General features: G+C 38.0%; 2 protein-coding genes and 1 long non-coding RNA gene across 4 annotated transcripts in view; 1 reads left to right on the top strand and 2 right to left on the bottom strand.

The window, feature by feature from the left end:
* Positions 1-17,215, bottom strand: part of LOC117793437 (E3 ubiquitin-protein ligase highwire) — a 61,022-nt gene that overhangs the window by 36,281 nt on the left and 7,526 nt on the right. Inside the window, exons 6-11 of the mRNA XM_034633752.1 lie at positions 15,129-16,173; positions 14,230-14,448; positions 10,582-13,171; positions 10,179-10,326; positions 9,984-10,086; positions 9,784-9,919 (exon numbers count right to left, since the gene is read on the bottom strand). Coding sequence (XP_034489643.1) covers positions 9,784-9,919; positions 9,984-10,086; positions 10,179-10,326; positions 10,582-13,171; positions 14,230-14,448; positions 15,129-16,173 — 4,241 coding nt within the window. The remainder of the gene's footprint in view (positions 1-9,783; positions 9,920-9,983; positions 10,087-10,178; positions 10,327-10,581; positions 13,172-14,229; positions 14,449-15,128; positions 16,174-17,215) is intronic.
* On the top strand, positions 829-8,902 carry LOC117793436. 2 transcript variants are annotated; one of them, XM_034633750.1, is made up of 5 exons: positions 829-930; positions 5,883-6,274; positions 6,345-6,722; positions 7,717-7,876; positions 7,939-8,902. In XM_034633750.1, the coding sequence occupies exons 2-5, from the start codon at positions 6,098-6,100 to the stop codon at positions 8,637-8,639; spliced, it is 1,416 nt and encodes a 471-aa protein (XP_034489641.1). In that variant the 5' UTR covers positions 829-930; positions 5,883-6,097; the 3' UTR covers positions 8,640-8,902. The 2 variants fall into 2 exon arrangements, with proteins under 2 accessions (XP_034489641.1, XP_034489642.1); XM_034633751.1 differs by having other exon boundaries at positions 860-930; positions 5,886-6,274.
* Positions 1,012-2,237, bottom strand: LOC117793438. Its single transcript, XR_004618270.1, has 2 exons — positions 1,360-2,237; positions 1,012-1,327 (listed from the first exon to the last, which is right to left on the bottom strand). It is a non-coding gene; the product is annotated as an uncharacterized LOC117793438 (long non-coding RNA).

Raw genomic sequence — 17,215 nt, 5'->3', positions numbered from 1 at the left:
TTCCATGGCCTCAAATTTCATTGCGACTTTTAAGAGTTCCTATAAATAAGTTTCATGTTTCAACAGAATTGTAGAATTGTGGAATTGTAGACTCCTCTTCTTGCATATTTGCTGAAACTGCAAGTTCTGTTAATGGCTGTGCAGTCAGCACAGTGGGCTGTGATACGTAAACATGCGTTGAAATCACTGTTAGTAACTTATGTTAATTTTTAGTTTGCATTGGCCAGTTATGTTAAGCTCATACTTGAGGTAACTTCAAAAACACGTTGTTAGCAGCATTTGGTTATGTTAATTTGAATGTTAACATTCTTGTGGTTATGTTAAATTGTAAGTGGGAGTCCGTCAGCAATTGATGGGATCTTAACAAGCACTCTAAGTGGCCGCTTGGCCCCGAGGCTTGTAAGTACAAATGTACTTGTAGTTGCGGGGGCAACAACAAGTGTCAAGCGATGCGTGTCACGCTGGCCGCACATTCAATTAAACGCGGCGCGAGTAATCAAAGCATCAGCAGCTGAAGACCACCGTGCGGTATTTATTGGATACCAAAGGCAACAACAACTGCTTAAAAACAACAACAACGACAGCAAACATAACAAAACCAAACAAACAAAGCAAAAGGCGAAAGCAAACAAAATGCAAAAATTCTTAAAGCTCACGAAGCTGCGCAACTGCGCAGTTTGCAGCGCTGTTTGTGTTCGAGTGAGCCTCACTGGCGCTGTATGATATCTTTTAGCTTGTGAGAGCGAGATACAGCTCACACACTATTTGAAAGCGCGCGCGCGCTCTGCTGTCGCTGTCGCAGTCGCCGTCGACTTTTTCTGCTGCTGATGCCGCGAACCGTAAATGTTTCGTTGTCCGTTTGGCGCTCAGTTTGACATTTGCACGCGCTTACGCCGGTCGCGCAAACCGAAAGCTCAGACCTGGCTGCTGGTTAGTTGTTGTTGTTCTTGTTGTTTTCGATATTATCGCTACTTACTGTTGTTAGGTTCTTGAGTCGCGTTGTTGTTTTTATTTTGTGTGCTGATTTCACTCGAAATGCAAATACTGGATATTCGTATTTACATTTTACTGTTTGCTGTCATATTCTCTTTAATATTTTTCTTGTTTATATTTCCTATCCGCAAGTGTACGCGTGTCTGTGTGTGCGGGTGGCTGTAGTTTTGTCGCCCAAAATCGCCATTGGCCACAAAAAGTTCAAAGCAATAAAGACTGCAGCAGCAGCAGCAGCAGCAGAATAATTTTATTTTTTTGTCTTTTTGTTTTTGCATGCCGATGGTTTCAGAGAGAGGCAGCAAAACGAGAGTGAAGAGAGCGCTGAGCAGCGACGCTGACAGCGACGTAGCTGCAAAAATGTTTTACAAGCGCATTTCGTTTTTGGCAGGATCGTGTTCACTGCCTCCCTCTCTTGTTTACTCTCTCTTTGGAGCTACGGCTTGTGCCTGTGCACCTCTCAGTGTGTGTGTGAGTTGCGTAAGGCAGTCGCAGTAACAACAACAACTGAGAACTTAGATCAGCCACCCACGCACGAATGTGAAACAAAACAAAATAAACAAAAACTCTTATGGAATTTGCATGTGAATAAATGAACAAAGTATGCGGGGAGAGAGAGAACGAGTGTAAGAGCAAAAGTGTAGCGGCAAATTTTGAGAAGCTCAAAGAAAGGGGCTAACAAGAAAACAAATGACATTTCTACGCTAATCCGTACATATATGAACATATACATACATATATACTTGCGGCCCACTCCCCCACACACGCACATTGGCAGTGTATGAGAGAGACAGAGATATAGACAGTCTGACAGTAATTGGAAGTTAACAAACAATAACAACGCCACCTTTCCATATTGTCATATTGCCATATCGCCATATCCAAAGCAAATTGTTTCGATATTTCAAGGTTATAAGTATGACGAACAAAATCTGTTTTTAGTTTGCTGCTTGGGGCGGGATATAAAAATGCTAAAAAGCTTTAAATTCGCTTACACAAAAACGAAAACGTATGAGGGAAAAAATACGAAAATTCGCTATTAAAACTCAAACTTATGAAAAGTTTAGCAAAGCCCAATTTACCCGACATGCAAAAAAAAGCGGCATACAATAAATAAAAAAAAACCACAACAAAGTATAGAAAAACGACAGAGCAAAAAATAAAGAAAAACAACGACAACACATTTAACCCGTCAAGTGCCGCCTGCCTCAGCACGTTCTTGTTGTTGTTGGTTTGTGGATTTTGTGATTTTGAAGGTTTCTACATATATGTAGTCCTAGGCACTTTAAAATAAAGTGGTAATACATTAGTAATAATGTTATAATATTTTATTTTCACAGTTCCATATTTAACTGCTGTCTGTAGATATTTGGAGATAAGAAAAATAGTGAAATGAATATAAGCAAAAGCTTAATTCTAACAGTTTCATATTCCACTGTTTCAAATATTATTGACAGATATTTGAGATAATAAATTAAGTGGTAATAAGCCTAAGTAAAAGCTTTCGAGTACAACAATCTGCTCTATTACCACAATTTCATATTCAACAGTTTTAAATTTCAGCTTATATCAAATAATATATATATATCATTTGGGACAAGGAATAGTGAAAATCATAGGGTTTAATCAACTGGTATGGAAAAGTGTTTTTTTCTAAACAAACATGACATTATACAATAGACGTTTTCCTGATACTACTATTTTGTGCATTACTTATTATATTATTTTAAGCTGAAAAAATGTTAGTGCATACAAATGACTAGAATTATATAACACGCATGTTCCAATTTTCATATGGAGTGATGATTCAAATATTTTCTGGCTATTAAATGTGCAATGTTTGCTAAAAGACGCATCTTCCACGAAGGCCAGGAAATGTTGAAAAACTGTTTCAATTTAACTGACTCAGTGTATATCTAAATATTATGGTAGTATTTATAACACAGTACCGTACTATACATCGAATACAGATATAGATAAGATAACGTGCGATAATAATACAAAAACAAGGAAGATACTCTACCTCTTTTTTGAGTATATTTTGATATATGTATGTATGGAAAGAGCACAAATAAGATTTCTTATCTTCAAAGATTGCGCTAATTTTGAAAGAAATAAGGGTCTTTTGCATTTGATAGCTTCATGAAAGGGTATCAAACAGGGGCGTAACCACTTTATCATTTGGTGAGTTGCAAAAACAAAAAATAATAACAAAAAGATTTGCTAACAATTATTATAATCTTAATGGATGCCAAATGATTGCAATTGCAATGAGACGAAGCTCGTTTGTGATTTTCATAAATCCATGAAATTTACTCATTTATATGCCACATAATTGGCGTCTAATTGGAGTAAAGAAAAGAGAGGAGTGAAATCGGAAAGAATAGAGTGTCAGGCAGGAAATGCAATTTTTCTTTTATTTAATTTCCTATGCCCACCACTTGTGGCACGATTCAATAAAGCCCAAGCAACAACAAGAGCAGCTAAAGGGTTCTTCAAATAACATTTTTCACTTGAGAATGTTTGTGTGTAGTGTGTGTGTGTGTGTAGTATGTGTGTGATGTGTGTGTGTCTGTGGTACATCCGCTGTTAAGTTAAAAGCTGTGCAGCTTCACTGTTTGCCTAAGTAGAAAGTAAGCATTATAACAGGTCTATCCCTTTGCTTCCCCACTCCCCACCGTCTCTGTCTCTCATTTTCATTATTGCTCTTAAGAGAGAGAGAGAGAGAGAGAGAGAGGGGGACAAGTCAAGCCTGCACTTTCTGTGGATCATTCACTCATCGCATTATCCTCACCATTTTTCCTCCCTCTCTTTCTCATATAAGACTTTATAAAAATTCTTGCTCCCTTTTGAACAACACTATACTTATCGATTTATGGACAAAAGTTCATCACGATTATTAGACGCTATTGTTAATAACCGTTACACATTCTAACCTTATCTTTTCTACCTCTCTTGCTCTCAATTACGAAAGCATAACAATTCTTGCTTTCTTCTGATCAACTTTTAAAATATCGATTTATCGACACTAGTTACATCACTAATATTGTGAATGACCGTTACAAGATAAACCAAGTCCAAGCAAAACGAAGAATCTCTCGGCTTGCTAGCAAATATTTGAACAGCTCTTTCACAACAAAGATGAAGGAGATGGGAAAGTGGTGGAAGAAGGGTGTAGAGAAGAGGCAGAGTGTGTGGCGTGCGGCATGTGGAGACAGCTGCGAGGCATCGCTTGACTGGTGACTACATTTCCTTCTCGTATAAATTAAGTTCTATAAACAAATGAAATGGCCATAAACAAATAACAAAGCATAATTGCTCATGCTTGGGCTATGGAATGCTCACATGAATCAAATGAATCTATTCGGAATGTTTGCTCGGGGCGACCTCCAGATTCAATTAACAGCATTTGGACGCTGATTGAAGCCACGTCGCGACCACCAACTATGAGTACTAGTCTCTTGATCACACAGATTGTATATGATCTATGTACTCTCTTATCAACTGCTCTCTTTTGATTCAATTAGTTTAGTCTACTCTCTGTCTCTTTCTCTCTCTCTCTGTAAATCGACTGATCATTGTTCAATTAGAGCCTTAGATAGTTGATGGTTGATAATGATGATCGACACTTTTGAAATTGCTTAAACAAACACAAGTTTGCGATAGTATGCTGTAATCGGTAATCGATCATCATTGATCAAATTGAGATATGTATTTGCATTCGTTCTTAATAAGTAACAAATTGAAATTGTTGATGAATACTTCGATGATAGAAAATCTGATTTTTTTCCAACTTCTAATAATATTTTCTTTTCTATGTTGTTCAATAGCGTATATTCACTTTTTCATGATTTAATAAATTAAATTATTAATTAATTACCTTTTATAATTATTTTAAAAGTTCTTGACTTTAGATTTCGATTTTTATCACAAAACAAAAATCTTGTGTTGATTAAAAAATAGTTACACTTAAAAAAACGATAGCTTCGACGCTGTGCTATTTTTGACGACCTTGCCATTCTATCATATTATTTTTGATAAGTTGATGATTATGATAGATGACTATAGAATATATAATGACTAAGAACCTTTCGAGTAGCGTAATAACACTTATTAAAATGAAAACATCTGAAAGAAGTATGAATTCACTTTCTAAACGAATTTGACTAGAGATTGTAATAATTCTTGTTATACTTACACAGAAAACTACTAAAATTTTATATTTTTCTTGTCTGTGCTTGCGAAATACTTGCATAAAGTCAAAAATTTCAGTTATAGACTTGAAATTTGGCATATTTGATAAATATAGCAAGCAAAATATTTAAACAAAATTGTGAGTTCATTCGACCACGCCTACCCTAACCGCCCATATAAGGCTACATTGCTGTGGAATGAAATGTATCATCCATTTATATACTCTTACATATACATTTACTTACATATTATTTCAATTAGAAATCATCAAATTGACAATTTATAAATCTTAAAGTTTGGGTTCTGCTTTGATTGTCAATCACTTTGACAGTCAATCGTAGAGATATGTGGGAATTACGATTTCATGTTAAAAAGATAAGGCAATTAGGTATTTTATTTCATTTAGCTGATATTCACAGTTATAAGAATATATTAATAAATCCACTAAGTCAATCACTGAATCAGAGTGGTATAATATGAGAGTTATACTTTCGTTTAAATAGGGTATAGATAGGAGGTTTTCTGTATCATAGGGCAGTGAGTCAGTGCTTAATATGAGTACATAAATGAGTACTCAATCACAAACTCACATACACACTTACATACACACACATATTGAATACAACGCATTTGATAAGGTGGAAACACCTTTAAGCGATAAAATGAACATTGCTTATCAGCACTTATGAAACATTCAGCAGGTCGCAGCGAAACGAAACGGAAAGCTGAAACTGGAACACAAACAAATACACACAGAGAGAAGACAGAAGAGAAAATTGAAATGAAATAGAATAGAAACAGCACAGACCTAGACAGACCCAGAGGCAAAAACCAAGTGTTTTTTTTTATACTAAAAGTATGAATAATTTGCAATACAAATAATCGTGTAAAAAAAAAAAACGAAGCTGACAAAATGCGAAATATAAAAAATCTTAAAGATCCCACCTTTTGTGTGGTGATAATGTTCTGGTGGTTGCTCTGCTCTTGGTGCTTGTCATCGTCGCTTGTATCAGCAACAACAACTTTGCCAAAGGTCAGCTGCACAGATCACGACACAAAGATCACCTGTGATTGCAACAACGATGATCAGGTGAGTTCAACTTATATGACAAATACAATATATAGAAATAATATTCGAAAAAAAAAATTTTTTATTTTAGGCCCTGGTCTTGCCACAACTACGAGGAGCCGTTTATCAAATCGAGATACGTAATTGTCGTGATCTCACCGTTGAATCAAATGCCTTGGATAATACAGAAGGTCTGCGTACGATAAGTTTTCACAATTTGAATCGTTTGGTGCTCAACAAAAATGCATTGAGCGTGTCCCGTTATGCCAGCAACAAGGCATTGATTGTGGAATTCGAGAATGTCAACTTTCAGTTGATCGATTCGCATGCCATCAGTGGCAACATTGAGGAGATCTCATTTTTGGGTGGACGCATCGAACAGATGCAACCATTTGGTTTTACCACCACCAAAGACAGTGCCATATTGCTCAAACTGGATGGTGTAACTATACAGCGTATCGAGAATCAGGCAAGTTTAAGCTTTTCTACAAATTTACACACATTTCCCAACTGAAAGCTCTAAAAAAAAGCGCAGAAAAAAAGCGTAGTTTATATATCTCCTTAGTTTTGGCTCACGAATCGGTTAAGAGTTGCTTTCTCAACCTCTAACAGAGTTAGGCCATGTTAATGTGACGTTTACAGTGTGACACCAACCTTAGAAAAAATATCTGTTATGCTAGTATAATGTAGTCCAACTCAAGAACTAAAATATATAAGCACTCTTGTTTTCTACATATGTTTTAACCAAGGCTGCAAACCGGTTTTGAACCGAACCTCGCTCAACCGGTTCGGATTTTTAAGCAACCCGAACTGGATCAACCGAAATCTTAACATTCATTATGAATGAGCCAAAATGATCATTCGGAATTTGTAATGATAGGTCTTCTTAAGACTAATTCAGACTATTATATTTTATTTTTTATTAAATGTACTTCGATTTAAAAATCAAGAAAAATTTTACAAAACAAATTAATTTTCGTTTTGCACAAATTGAACCAAGGTTCGAACCCAAATCTTGCGTTTAGGAGTTATATAAACCGGTTTGCGAACCGAAACTAAGTCTTGCTCTAGGGCTCCAACTATCGAACCGAACCTTAACAAAAATTTTGGTGGTTTGCAGCATTGGTTTTAACAAATTTAATGATAACCGTACCGAAAAAGTTTTGTTAAGCTCGAATCTCCATTTTCATGATATGAATTGACACAACAGTAAATTTGTAAACCTAATTTCATAATAAAAAAAATTTAGCTAGAAAAATGTTGGGAATGAATGCTATAATCACATATAGAAAATATAAAAAAAAAAATTAATTTTGCGCTCATGTCTACATAACTCATACTGAATAAAACTTATAGATAATTTTACTAACATGGCATGTTAGTGTTAACAGAGTGACGCTAACAGCATCAAATTGAAATGTCAAGAATGTTTAAATAACTGCAATTTCACATGTTTTCGACAGGCCTTTAAAAAGTTTGCTGTCGATCAAATGATCATTGCCAATTGTAAATTTACTGGAGATGTGCCGTCACGCGCCTTTTACGAGCTGGAGGTGCTCAATGAGCTGAGCATGCGCAACAATCAGTTTCAGGAGGTGCACTCACATGCCTTCTCCTTTAAGCGTATGTATACCACAAATCCAATCCATTTACTATTTAATTAATTTTATTCCAATTTTTTTTAGTAATCTCCAAACTGAGCCTGAGTGACAATCACTTTGTTGCCGTTGATGGCGAATGGTTAGAGGCACAAATTCGAGATGCAATCACGTTGCGTGGCAATAAATTTGGTGCCACAAGTGATATTGCATTTCGCAGCTTGAAAGTCCATCGGGATTATCAGTTGAGTGAACGCCTGGAGTTGCGTTTTCACAACAATACGGTGCAGAGTCTGTTGCCCAATGCCAACAATATTGCCAGTGTGCCACAAAATGAGGCGCCACCACAACCGTTGCGATTCGATGAACGCTTCGCGTTGAGCATACGCCAACTGCACTATGAGAATGTCTGGAACTGTGATCAATTGGACATGAATCAACAGCCACCTTTGCCACGTGCCGAGTTCTTTCGCCTCCATGCGGATCAATTGCTCTTTAGTCAATCTACAGTGGATCGTCGTGATGTTGTGGTTGCACCACAATATGTGCCATTGCGTCTACTGATTACAGAACAATGTCAGAGAACCAGCTACGTTGCCTACATTGTGGTTGGGAGCGTTATTCTCGCTCTCCTTCTTCTGTTCCTGCTGTTGCTTCTGTGGTGTCGCTTGGCTCAACGACGACGTCGTCGTAAATTGGATGTGGTGCAGCCGGAACCACGCACCTACAAGGAGACACAGATTGTATACCAAATCGAGAACGCTGGCCTGCTCAAGACTGATCTGTAGTTCTACACACACAACACACACACACAACCAAAACATGATACAGCTGAAAGACGCTAGAAAAAATAAAAACAAGGAAAAATCAGAGCGGGACCATTAGAAACTACAAGCAGCACCACCACCACCAAGAACCACCAAGAGTGACCTTTCGTTGTACCAAATTCATAGCATACGTTTAATTTAGTCGCTACTATATATTATATAATATGTAATCTAATCTGTAACTATGTAAAGTATATAAGCTGTAAATAATACAAAATATAAACCCCAAAAAACTCTATCCTAACTGGTGATTGGTAAAAATGGAGGAGGCTGAAAAAAAATGATTCTCATAACATTTAAGGAAGTTGTATGTTATTTTCATAGTCCATGTTATCATGTCATCTTGTTACCAGTTGTTTAAATAGCAAACAGCGTAGTTAGTAAGTGCAACATAACAGATATTTACATATGTAGCTTTGTGTACTTAATTGAAAGTAAGTGTAATTGTTATGAATGATAGCAAACTGTGATGTCAGCACATTTGTCACAGAATGTTAGCATTACAGTTAACTGTAGTCAGATAACTAGACATATTGTTAATAAAATGTAATCATATATTTAACAGAAAACGAGACAGGAATAACAAGATTCAAAGAAACAGTCTTTGGACTGATAAAACAGTCAAAATATCCTAAAAACTCAGATTTCTTTTACTTTGACTTATATTAGATAACAGAACAGAATTTTAATTTAATGTTAACATTCTACAGTTATTAGATTAATGATGAATAGCAGGTAAAGTAGAAGGTAACTCATCAGGCATTCAAGAACATTAAACATAAGATCCACAATAATAGCCCAAGTTTTTTTTACCGCATGTGATAGTTACTAATAAAACGGTGACAGTTGACAGATAACAAAAGACACCAAGATAACAAAGACTCTTAATTCCAAGGATCGTTTTTTAATTAAGTGAGCAGTCTGTTAATATAATAAGAATTCGAAATCATGATATATACTAATGATACTATAACTAACATTCCAAGATTTAAGACAATTCTATGAACTGTGGTCGAAATGTTAGTGTTAGCACTGTGCTGTTACATACAACAGCACAGCTTTTATCAGTATTTCAAGTGGAATATTATTAACATGGTTGACTCACCCAATGGGCAAATATGATTCAAGTGCCTGATGCACTGTCAGCTGTGGTTCGGATAAAGCAAATCCCTTAGAGAGCAGAGTATGATGAGCACTAATTGTCTCCTCGATGCCACTCAAATCATCCATGTCTTTATCATCTGGCAAAGGGAAATGACAGAATTTAAAGGTATTCATGATCTTAGAGTTTTCAACTTGACTTACCTGGCAAATTGAGATCTTTTTTCATAAGATTAGCGCTGCACATGCCGCCCAGATAGGACAGCTCCTGTTCCAGACGTATGAGACACGAGTTGCTGGCATTGATCTGAGCGAGTCAACATGAAAAAGAAAGAGAGAGCGAGAGAGAAAGTGAATTTAATATGTAAAGCTATTGCTTGATGGATGGAGTAACATTACCGCTGTGGGATTATCGTAGCCAACCACAAGACACTTGAAGCCATATCGATTATTGTGAGGATCCTGAGCATATAAGGATGCAGTTTCCAAGGAGAACTCAACGCAGTTGCCCGGCAGAATGAGCACATTCTGAAGCCAATTGGAGGCGCTGCAGCAAGAATAGGATTATAATATTTAGAGTACAAATTATTTGTCATTTATTAAAATTGCATATGTACATATTTTTGGAAGGATGTATTTTGCAATCTCTGGTTAAACTTCATTTTTAAAATAAAAATTCAAAAAATAAATTCGTTGCCTGTCAAGATACATCCTTTCAGAAGCAAATATATGTATATGGAATTTTCTTATTCATTCCGATAATTTAGTTCGCGTTTGATTTGTGTTTCATGAGCCAACTTACGTATTAAATTTCTTAACCACAATCCAATCATGATCCAGTACATCCTGTGAACGCAAGATGGAACCATTTGATGTGCCTGTGCCTGTTCCTGTTCCAGTGCCAGTCCCTGGACTGCGACAACAGCTCGTCATCTGCAGCTGAGCATTGTGACAGGCCGGATTTCCTCCACGTTTGCCACTCACATTATTATCGAGTATATCATAATAATCGTCCGATGACGTGGTGGCTGATTGACACGGTTGGGGTGCTGCGGCAGCTCGAATCGGTATCGATAGTAGCAAATAATCCTCGAGCTGTGCGGTGCCGCATTGTGCATCAAATTCAATGGTTAACCATTGGACACAGGGTGGAAATTCGACGCGATAGCAACTGATGCTTGCACTGCGATATGGATGTTCGCTTTCAACCACACAATAGTGGTTGCTGGTGGTGCTACTCGCTGGCGATGGCATGTTGATGGGATCGGGACGCAGTTGTTCCGAGCTTCGTTGTTCCTTGGACACATGCAACTGATTGAGTGCCGCAATGTGTGGCAAGATCTCTTTGATTAAGCCAAGTATTTGCACCGAACTCTTGGGATCACTGCAGGCCAAGTTGGCAATGTGCGCATAGACAAGCGGCAACAGCGTGTGGAACATATTCGAGGCGGCCAAATTGAAGACCTCCAGCAGTTGCAATGCTGCAGCTCCACCGCCCACCACATGCGCCTCCTCCGAGTCCGAGTGCAACAATTGTTGATGTGGCGGCAATTGTTGTTGTTGCTGTTGCTGCTGCTGCTGTTGTTGTTGCTGCTGAGGCAATTGTGGCGGCAACTGTTGCTGCGGTGTCAACTGTTGCAGCGGCAACTGCTGCTGCTGCTGCTGTTGGGCCACTTGCAACGGTTGCTCCGATTCGTACTCCACACGCTCGTTGCCATTTAATTTGGCCGCCAGTTGAACATTACAAAAATTCAATTCCGCCGTCTCCTCAACACCAATTTCGGTTGCTCCAATTTCGATTTCCATTTCAAATGGATTCGTCGAACGTTTATCGAACTTGAGTGTTTCCATAATGCCCTTGGAGAAGGATTCAATGCGCTTGCCCAAATCTCTGGCTGTCGTCGATAATTGTGGATCCACGGGTAACGCAGCTGTGCGTGAATTGTTCGCCCAATTGATGTCCATGTGCTCCTCAATTGGCGTTATATTGTGCTCCGAATCAATGGTCTGTGTGTGATTCGACGATGAGTTGTCTGTGGGTGAACATGATGCAGCCATCGCATTGCGTGCCAGGATTAACAATTCTGTGCACTTCTTTGTTATATCCGCGGCGATTTGCAATGCCGTGTCCCGTGTGGAAATCTCGTTGCTGCCGTTGGCCAACGCCAGGTTGGAGGAGGCAGCGGCTGACGAGGTGCCTGCCGCATCCAGCGGGCAAGTGGCTGCAACAGCCTCCAGCTGCTGCTGGTGTTGTTGTTGTTGTTGTTGTTGCTGCTGCTGCTGCTGCAACTGCTGCTTGACTGGCGTGCTGTAGTAGAGTATGCTCGGCAATTGTCCGCGTGCCGGCGTCGTGCCATTGAAACTCAAATCGCAGGCATAGAAATGAAAGCTGACACCGCAAGGACCACGTACAGTGGGCATTCCCGCATCTCCCGAACAGGTGCGTGCTCCCTGTGAACATAGTCGGAGTGCATAGCGTGAATGCTCCTTGATGTGCACCGGATGCTCAAACTTAATCTCGGCCAGATCGTTGTGCACAGACTCCTGATCGTAAGTGCCAGAAATGGATTCGAGTGTCTCCCATTTGTGTTGTGGCTGCAAATCAACTGTATTATCATATAGCAATTCCAATTGATAATCATAGCTGCCAGATCCGGAATAGATCATGGCACCGGCAATGGCAATACCAGGTCGATCCACCGAAAAGGCAATTGCATCTGGTCCAAAATTGCCCGTATTCCATGTGCGACTCAAATCGCAGCGAGCAAATCTCGAGCATGTCGAGTGCAATGTTCGTGGTGGCAAAAATAATTTATCATATTCGCCCAGTGCCGTCTGGTAGACAATCTCGGCAAGCACGCGGGCCAACAGATGGCAACAGTTGTCGATTAATCCCTGATTGATGCACTCCTTCCCCGCATAGCTGCCGCCCAAGCAGCGACTGTAGATGGATTCAATGCGCGAACGAATCGGACTCGCAATAATATCAAGTAGACGCACCAGCACATCCTTGAATGTCCACGAGTTACTCAAAAAATCGCTCTTCTCCTGCTGCGTCCTATAAATCATTTGCTCCACCAATATCGGATATTGATGCGCCTCCGTCGATGACAGCATTGGCAGTCCCGAATTGTCACTTGGACTGATGATCGATTGTCGCTCATTGCCCGATGCATTCAGTAATGAGAATGTGGCACGCAACTTGACCGTCGGGGAGCACAGACCAGCTAGAATGGCACTCAAAAGACGGGAATGGAGTGCACCGCGATCCATTTGGGCCAACAGATCGCATAGACAGTTCCATTTCAATGATGATGTCGGATAGAAGGCATCGAAACATGCCACAAAACTTAAATGACATTCATCCAGAATTTCCAGTACCAAAGCGTAACCTGAAAAATCAAAAAAATTTAGTTAATTTTACAAAATTATTAAATTGTAAAAAAAAACAAGCTGATTATTTAACTACCGTCGAACTTCCCTAACTCAAATCACCATTACCCAAAGAAAAAGCTCGACTTATGGAGACTTTTTTTTTAAGTTTATTAAAAGAAGCTGCAAATTCATTCATGTTAAATTGTGATCTTTTTAGTCTTTTTTATCTTGTGGTGCTTTCAAACTCATTTTAAAAAAAACAAACCAGAAACTAGTGATTACGAACTCATACATATAATACAAACTCATATAATTCATATATACAAATAACAAAATTCGTTAAAGTTAAACAAAACTTAAAAAATCAGATATTAGTTACTTAAATTCGTACACTTTAAATTGCTTTTACTCTTAATTTACTATACTTTAACTTTTAAATTTTCTCTTATTCACCATTTAAAAAATCGAAAATTAGGGTCTGATAAATTTGTTTTTTTTTTTATTATTTTCTAAAAAAAAAAGGGCTTTTAGTTTCTTAAAGACCATATCCAAACGAGCCTGAAACAGAAGCATAAAAAAGAAACGAAAATAAATATTTTTGTTCGAGTAATGGAGAAATTCGACTTATGGAAGTTCGAGTTATGGAAGCAGAATTGTTTGTAATTTGCTCAGTAAACGCTATTGCCACTCAATTTTGTTCGAGTTAGAGAAGTTCGACTGTAAATAGCAACGATTTAAAAATAAATCGAAACACAGCTGAATCGATGATTGTCTAGAAATTTTTAACAACTTTACTTTACGATATTTTCATAACTTCACTTGAGTTCTTGTTTTGCTTTCTATCAATTTAATTCCAACCAGCAACAGAAACAAAGCAAAGACTCTTAACAATTCCAAACACTCATATAAAAAATATACATAACTATCCATTTTTCAATATAAGAAAATTTTTGTAAAAAATCGATGAATCTGTTTCATTTTTTCGACGACACGACAGTTATATATTTGTTACCATTTTAAGTTCAATGCTCCGTTTGGATTTAAATCCACTAATTGTTGGGGAAAGAAAACTCACCCTCATCTGTGGCAATGTCCTTGAAGATGTCGTCACAAAAGATGGCAATGAGCAGAGCACGCACATTGCCAATGCATTCGGCTAGTTGTATGTTTTCCAGATTAGTTTTCCGGCCAACTGACGTGCCAGAGCTTAAGGCAGACATCGTGGATGAGGGCAAAGATGTAGCATCGCCCAGATATTTGCCGGCACTGTTGACCACACGACTCGTCGGTTTCTCTGCAAAATGCGATACATGTATATATGAAATAAAAACTGGTAAGAAAGGCTACAGACGTGCATACCCGACTGTGAAAAATAATGATTTTTCTTCAATAAATTAAAAAGTATTAAATTAAATTAATGGCACACCTTACGAAAATAGTTAAAATATATATACATATGTGCAAAGAACTTAGAGATTAACATAACAAATTGTTTGTTGCTTGGCCTTCTTGTTTAATAACTGTTTCCAGTCATTTTACAGCTAAGAAATTAATTTTTTGGATAGTTTTTCATTATTGCTTTTGAAAACAATTTCGGTGTCAAAGATTTAGTTTTTTCAAACCCATTTTTGAAGTCAAAAGAATTGGCTGTCTTAAATTAAAATATTCATAACAAAATTATTATGTTTATGAATATTTTACATAATAAATAATTCATTAAGAATTTATCAAATGCATTTTTATTAAATTTAAAAAATATGCTAATTAAATTAAAAAAATATTATATTTTGTCAAATCTTTCCACAATTTTTTAGACACTTGAAATTAGAGATTTGTAGAACAAACCTTTTGTTTAATTAAGGTAAAATATCTTGAAAATTATAAAGTTTTGTATACAAAAATTTCTTTTCTGATCGTTCCTATGTGATATATGAAAAAGTGATTCAATTGGGCCAAATGCATGAGGATAATTACCTTTCTGATTTGATTTTTGTTGGAGCTTGGAAATGGCAGCGGCGACAGCACCGCCAGCCGATGAATTGGCCGCAACAGCAGCAGCTACCGACGTGGTTCTTTGTGGATAAATCTCATTGGTGTATTTGCGTAGCAGGCGGAGACATGATTTGTTGACATAGCCAAGATACTGTAGAGTCTGTTGCAATTGCAAGGGACGAGCACGATCCCGTTGCTCGCGTAGTTGAGTCTTGAAGCAATCCCATGACCAGCTGAGCAGCACAACGAGACTCTCGAAGCACTCGCGACTCACGCTGTTGGCGAAGGCGCGTGAAATGCGTTGCACGGGATCCGCATCGAGGGGCAGCGGGGGCTGTTTGCAATCCTGGGTGACCAGACGATAGAGTATCGCGGGTATTTGGCCAGAGTTGACATCGGTGCCGTTGTTGGCCTTCTTGCTTGACTTGAATGTGAACACCACTTGATCCTCTGTGGTCACCGATGCCTGTCCACACGAACCACAATCGGAGGATGGTCCGGCAATTCTGGCCCAAATCAAATACCAGCGTCCAGCTGCTGCACTCACTGGCTTTGTTAAAAGAATGTGATGTTTACTCCTTGCAGCGCATTCATATGGCACCTCCTTGGTCTCGCTAAGCAGGACACCTTCCTTCTCGTATCCACCACCATCGGTGCCCAGATCGTATAGCTTCAGCTTGCAACTGTATTCGCCACGTCCGCCAAACATGCCAAAGCCACATATTACAATATCCGTGTCCGAGGAGAAACGTATCGCCTCCACACTATGTCCCGAATATCCCCAACCGCCGCCAAAGTTATCAAATCGATTCACCACCTGATACTCGCCACTCTGTGCCTCCGCCGTCTGATGCGGCTGCTTGGGCAGCGCCTGCTCAAAGCATCCAGGTATATTATCCTGTGCCGATGTCAATATATCCAGGCAGGCCAGCAAATTGAGGGATGCCTGCGAACGCGACACTCGCGCCTCTGCTTTGCACGGCAGTGACAACTCTGGCGATAACAGCGCCCGATAGTTGCCCGCATTCTGCAAGTAAGAAAAATGATAAATGAATCAATTTTATAATTAGTAGTCGGTTTCCTAGACACAAAATAAAATCAAGTTAAAAAAATTAATTCAGAAAAAATAAGTGTGCTCGACTAAGCGATTTCCTGTGACCAGTCTTAAGATACAGACTTTCGTCGTCTACTAACTTCTCGTTAGTTAAATGTTAGAAATAAGCTTTATAAAACATGTCCGACTACGAAGCTCGTTAAACTCAGTTCCTTAGAATAATAGAAAAGTTATTTATACACTCAATAAATTTAAATAAATATATTAAAATTTCGGATTTCATTAAAAATATTAAAATGTGTACGCTTAACTCTGAAACACCGCACTTAGTTGCAAGAACAAAGTCATATTCTCACTCGAAAAGTTAAATATGGAAGTAATCGTACTAATTTCTAAATCAGAGTCTAGTTTTATACTTAAATTATCACTCTATTATTAAAAACTACCTAATTTTTGGGCTTTATTTAAAATGTTGTACTCTTATAAAACTGAACTTTAATTAACTGATCAAGAATAATATTAATAAAAGCGCTCAAAGAGCGTAAAGTAGAAAGTTGTAAATTCTTTAGCATTTATACGACCTATTTTAAAACTTTTCATTTGCAAATCGAATAAAAATCTTTTAAAATAAGGGCAAAAAAGGGTAAAATGTGTTTGGCACAATGTATGTAACAGGCAGAAGGGGCGTGGCAAACCCCCCAAAATATATATATTCTTGATCAGGATCAACAGCCGAGTCGATTGTCGTCGAAAACGAAATTTTAATATGAAAAAGTTTTTTGTTTGTTTAGATATCTTAACCAAACTGATAGAGTATGCATCTGGGCTGGTATTATACATTCTGACTTAATTTGGTTCGAATCGATCCACTTTATCATATAGCTGCAATAGAGACGTTCAATCGATAATTAAATCTTAGTATAAAAAAGTTTTTGTTTTTTGAGATATCTTATTTAAACTGATCCAATATGCATTTTACTTAGTTTTGTCCATTCTGACCAAAGTTCGTTCAAAT

This window comes from Drosophila innubila, chromosome X, assembly GCF_004354385.1.
Source record: "Drosophila innubila isolate TH190305 chromosome X, UK_Dinn_1.0, whole genome shotgun sequence".
NCBI classification, from domain to species: domain Eukaryota; kingdom Metazoa; phylum Arthropoda; class Insecta; order Diptera; family Drosophilidae; genus Drosophila; species Drosophila innubila.
This window is presented reverse-complemented; position numbering and strand designations above follow the sequence as displayed.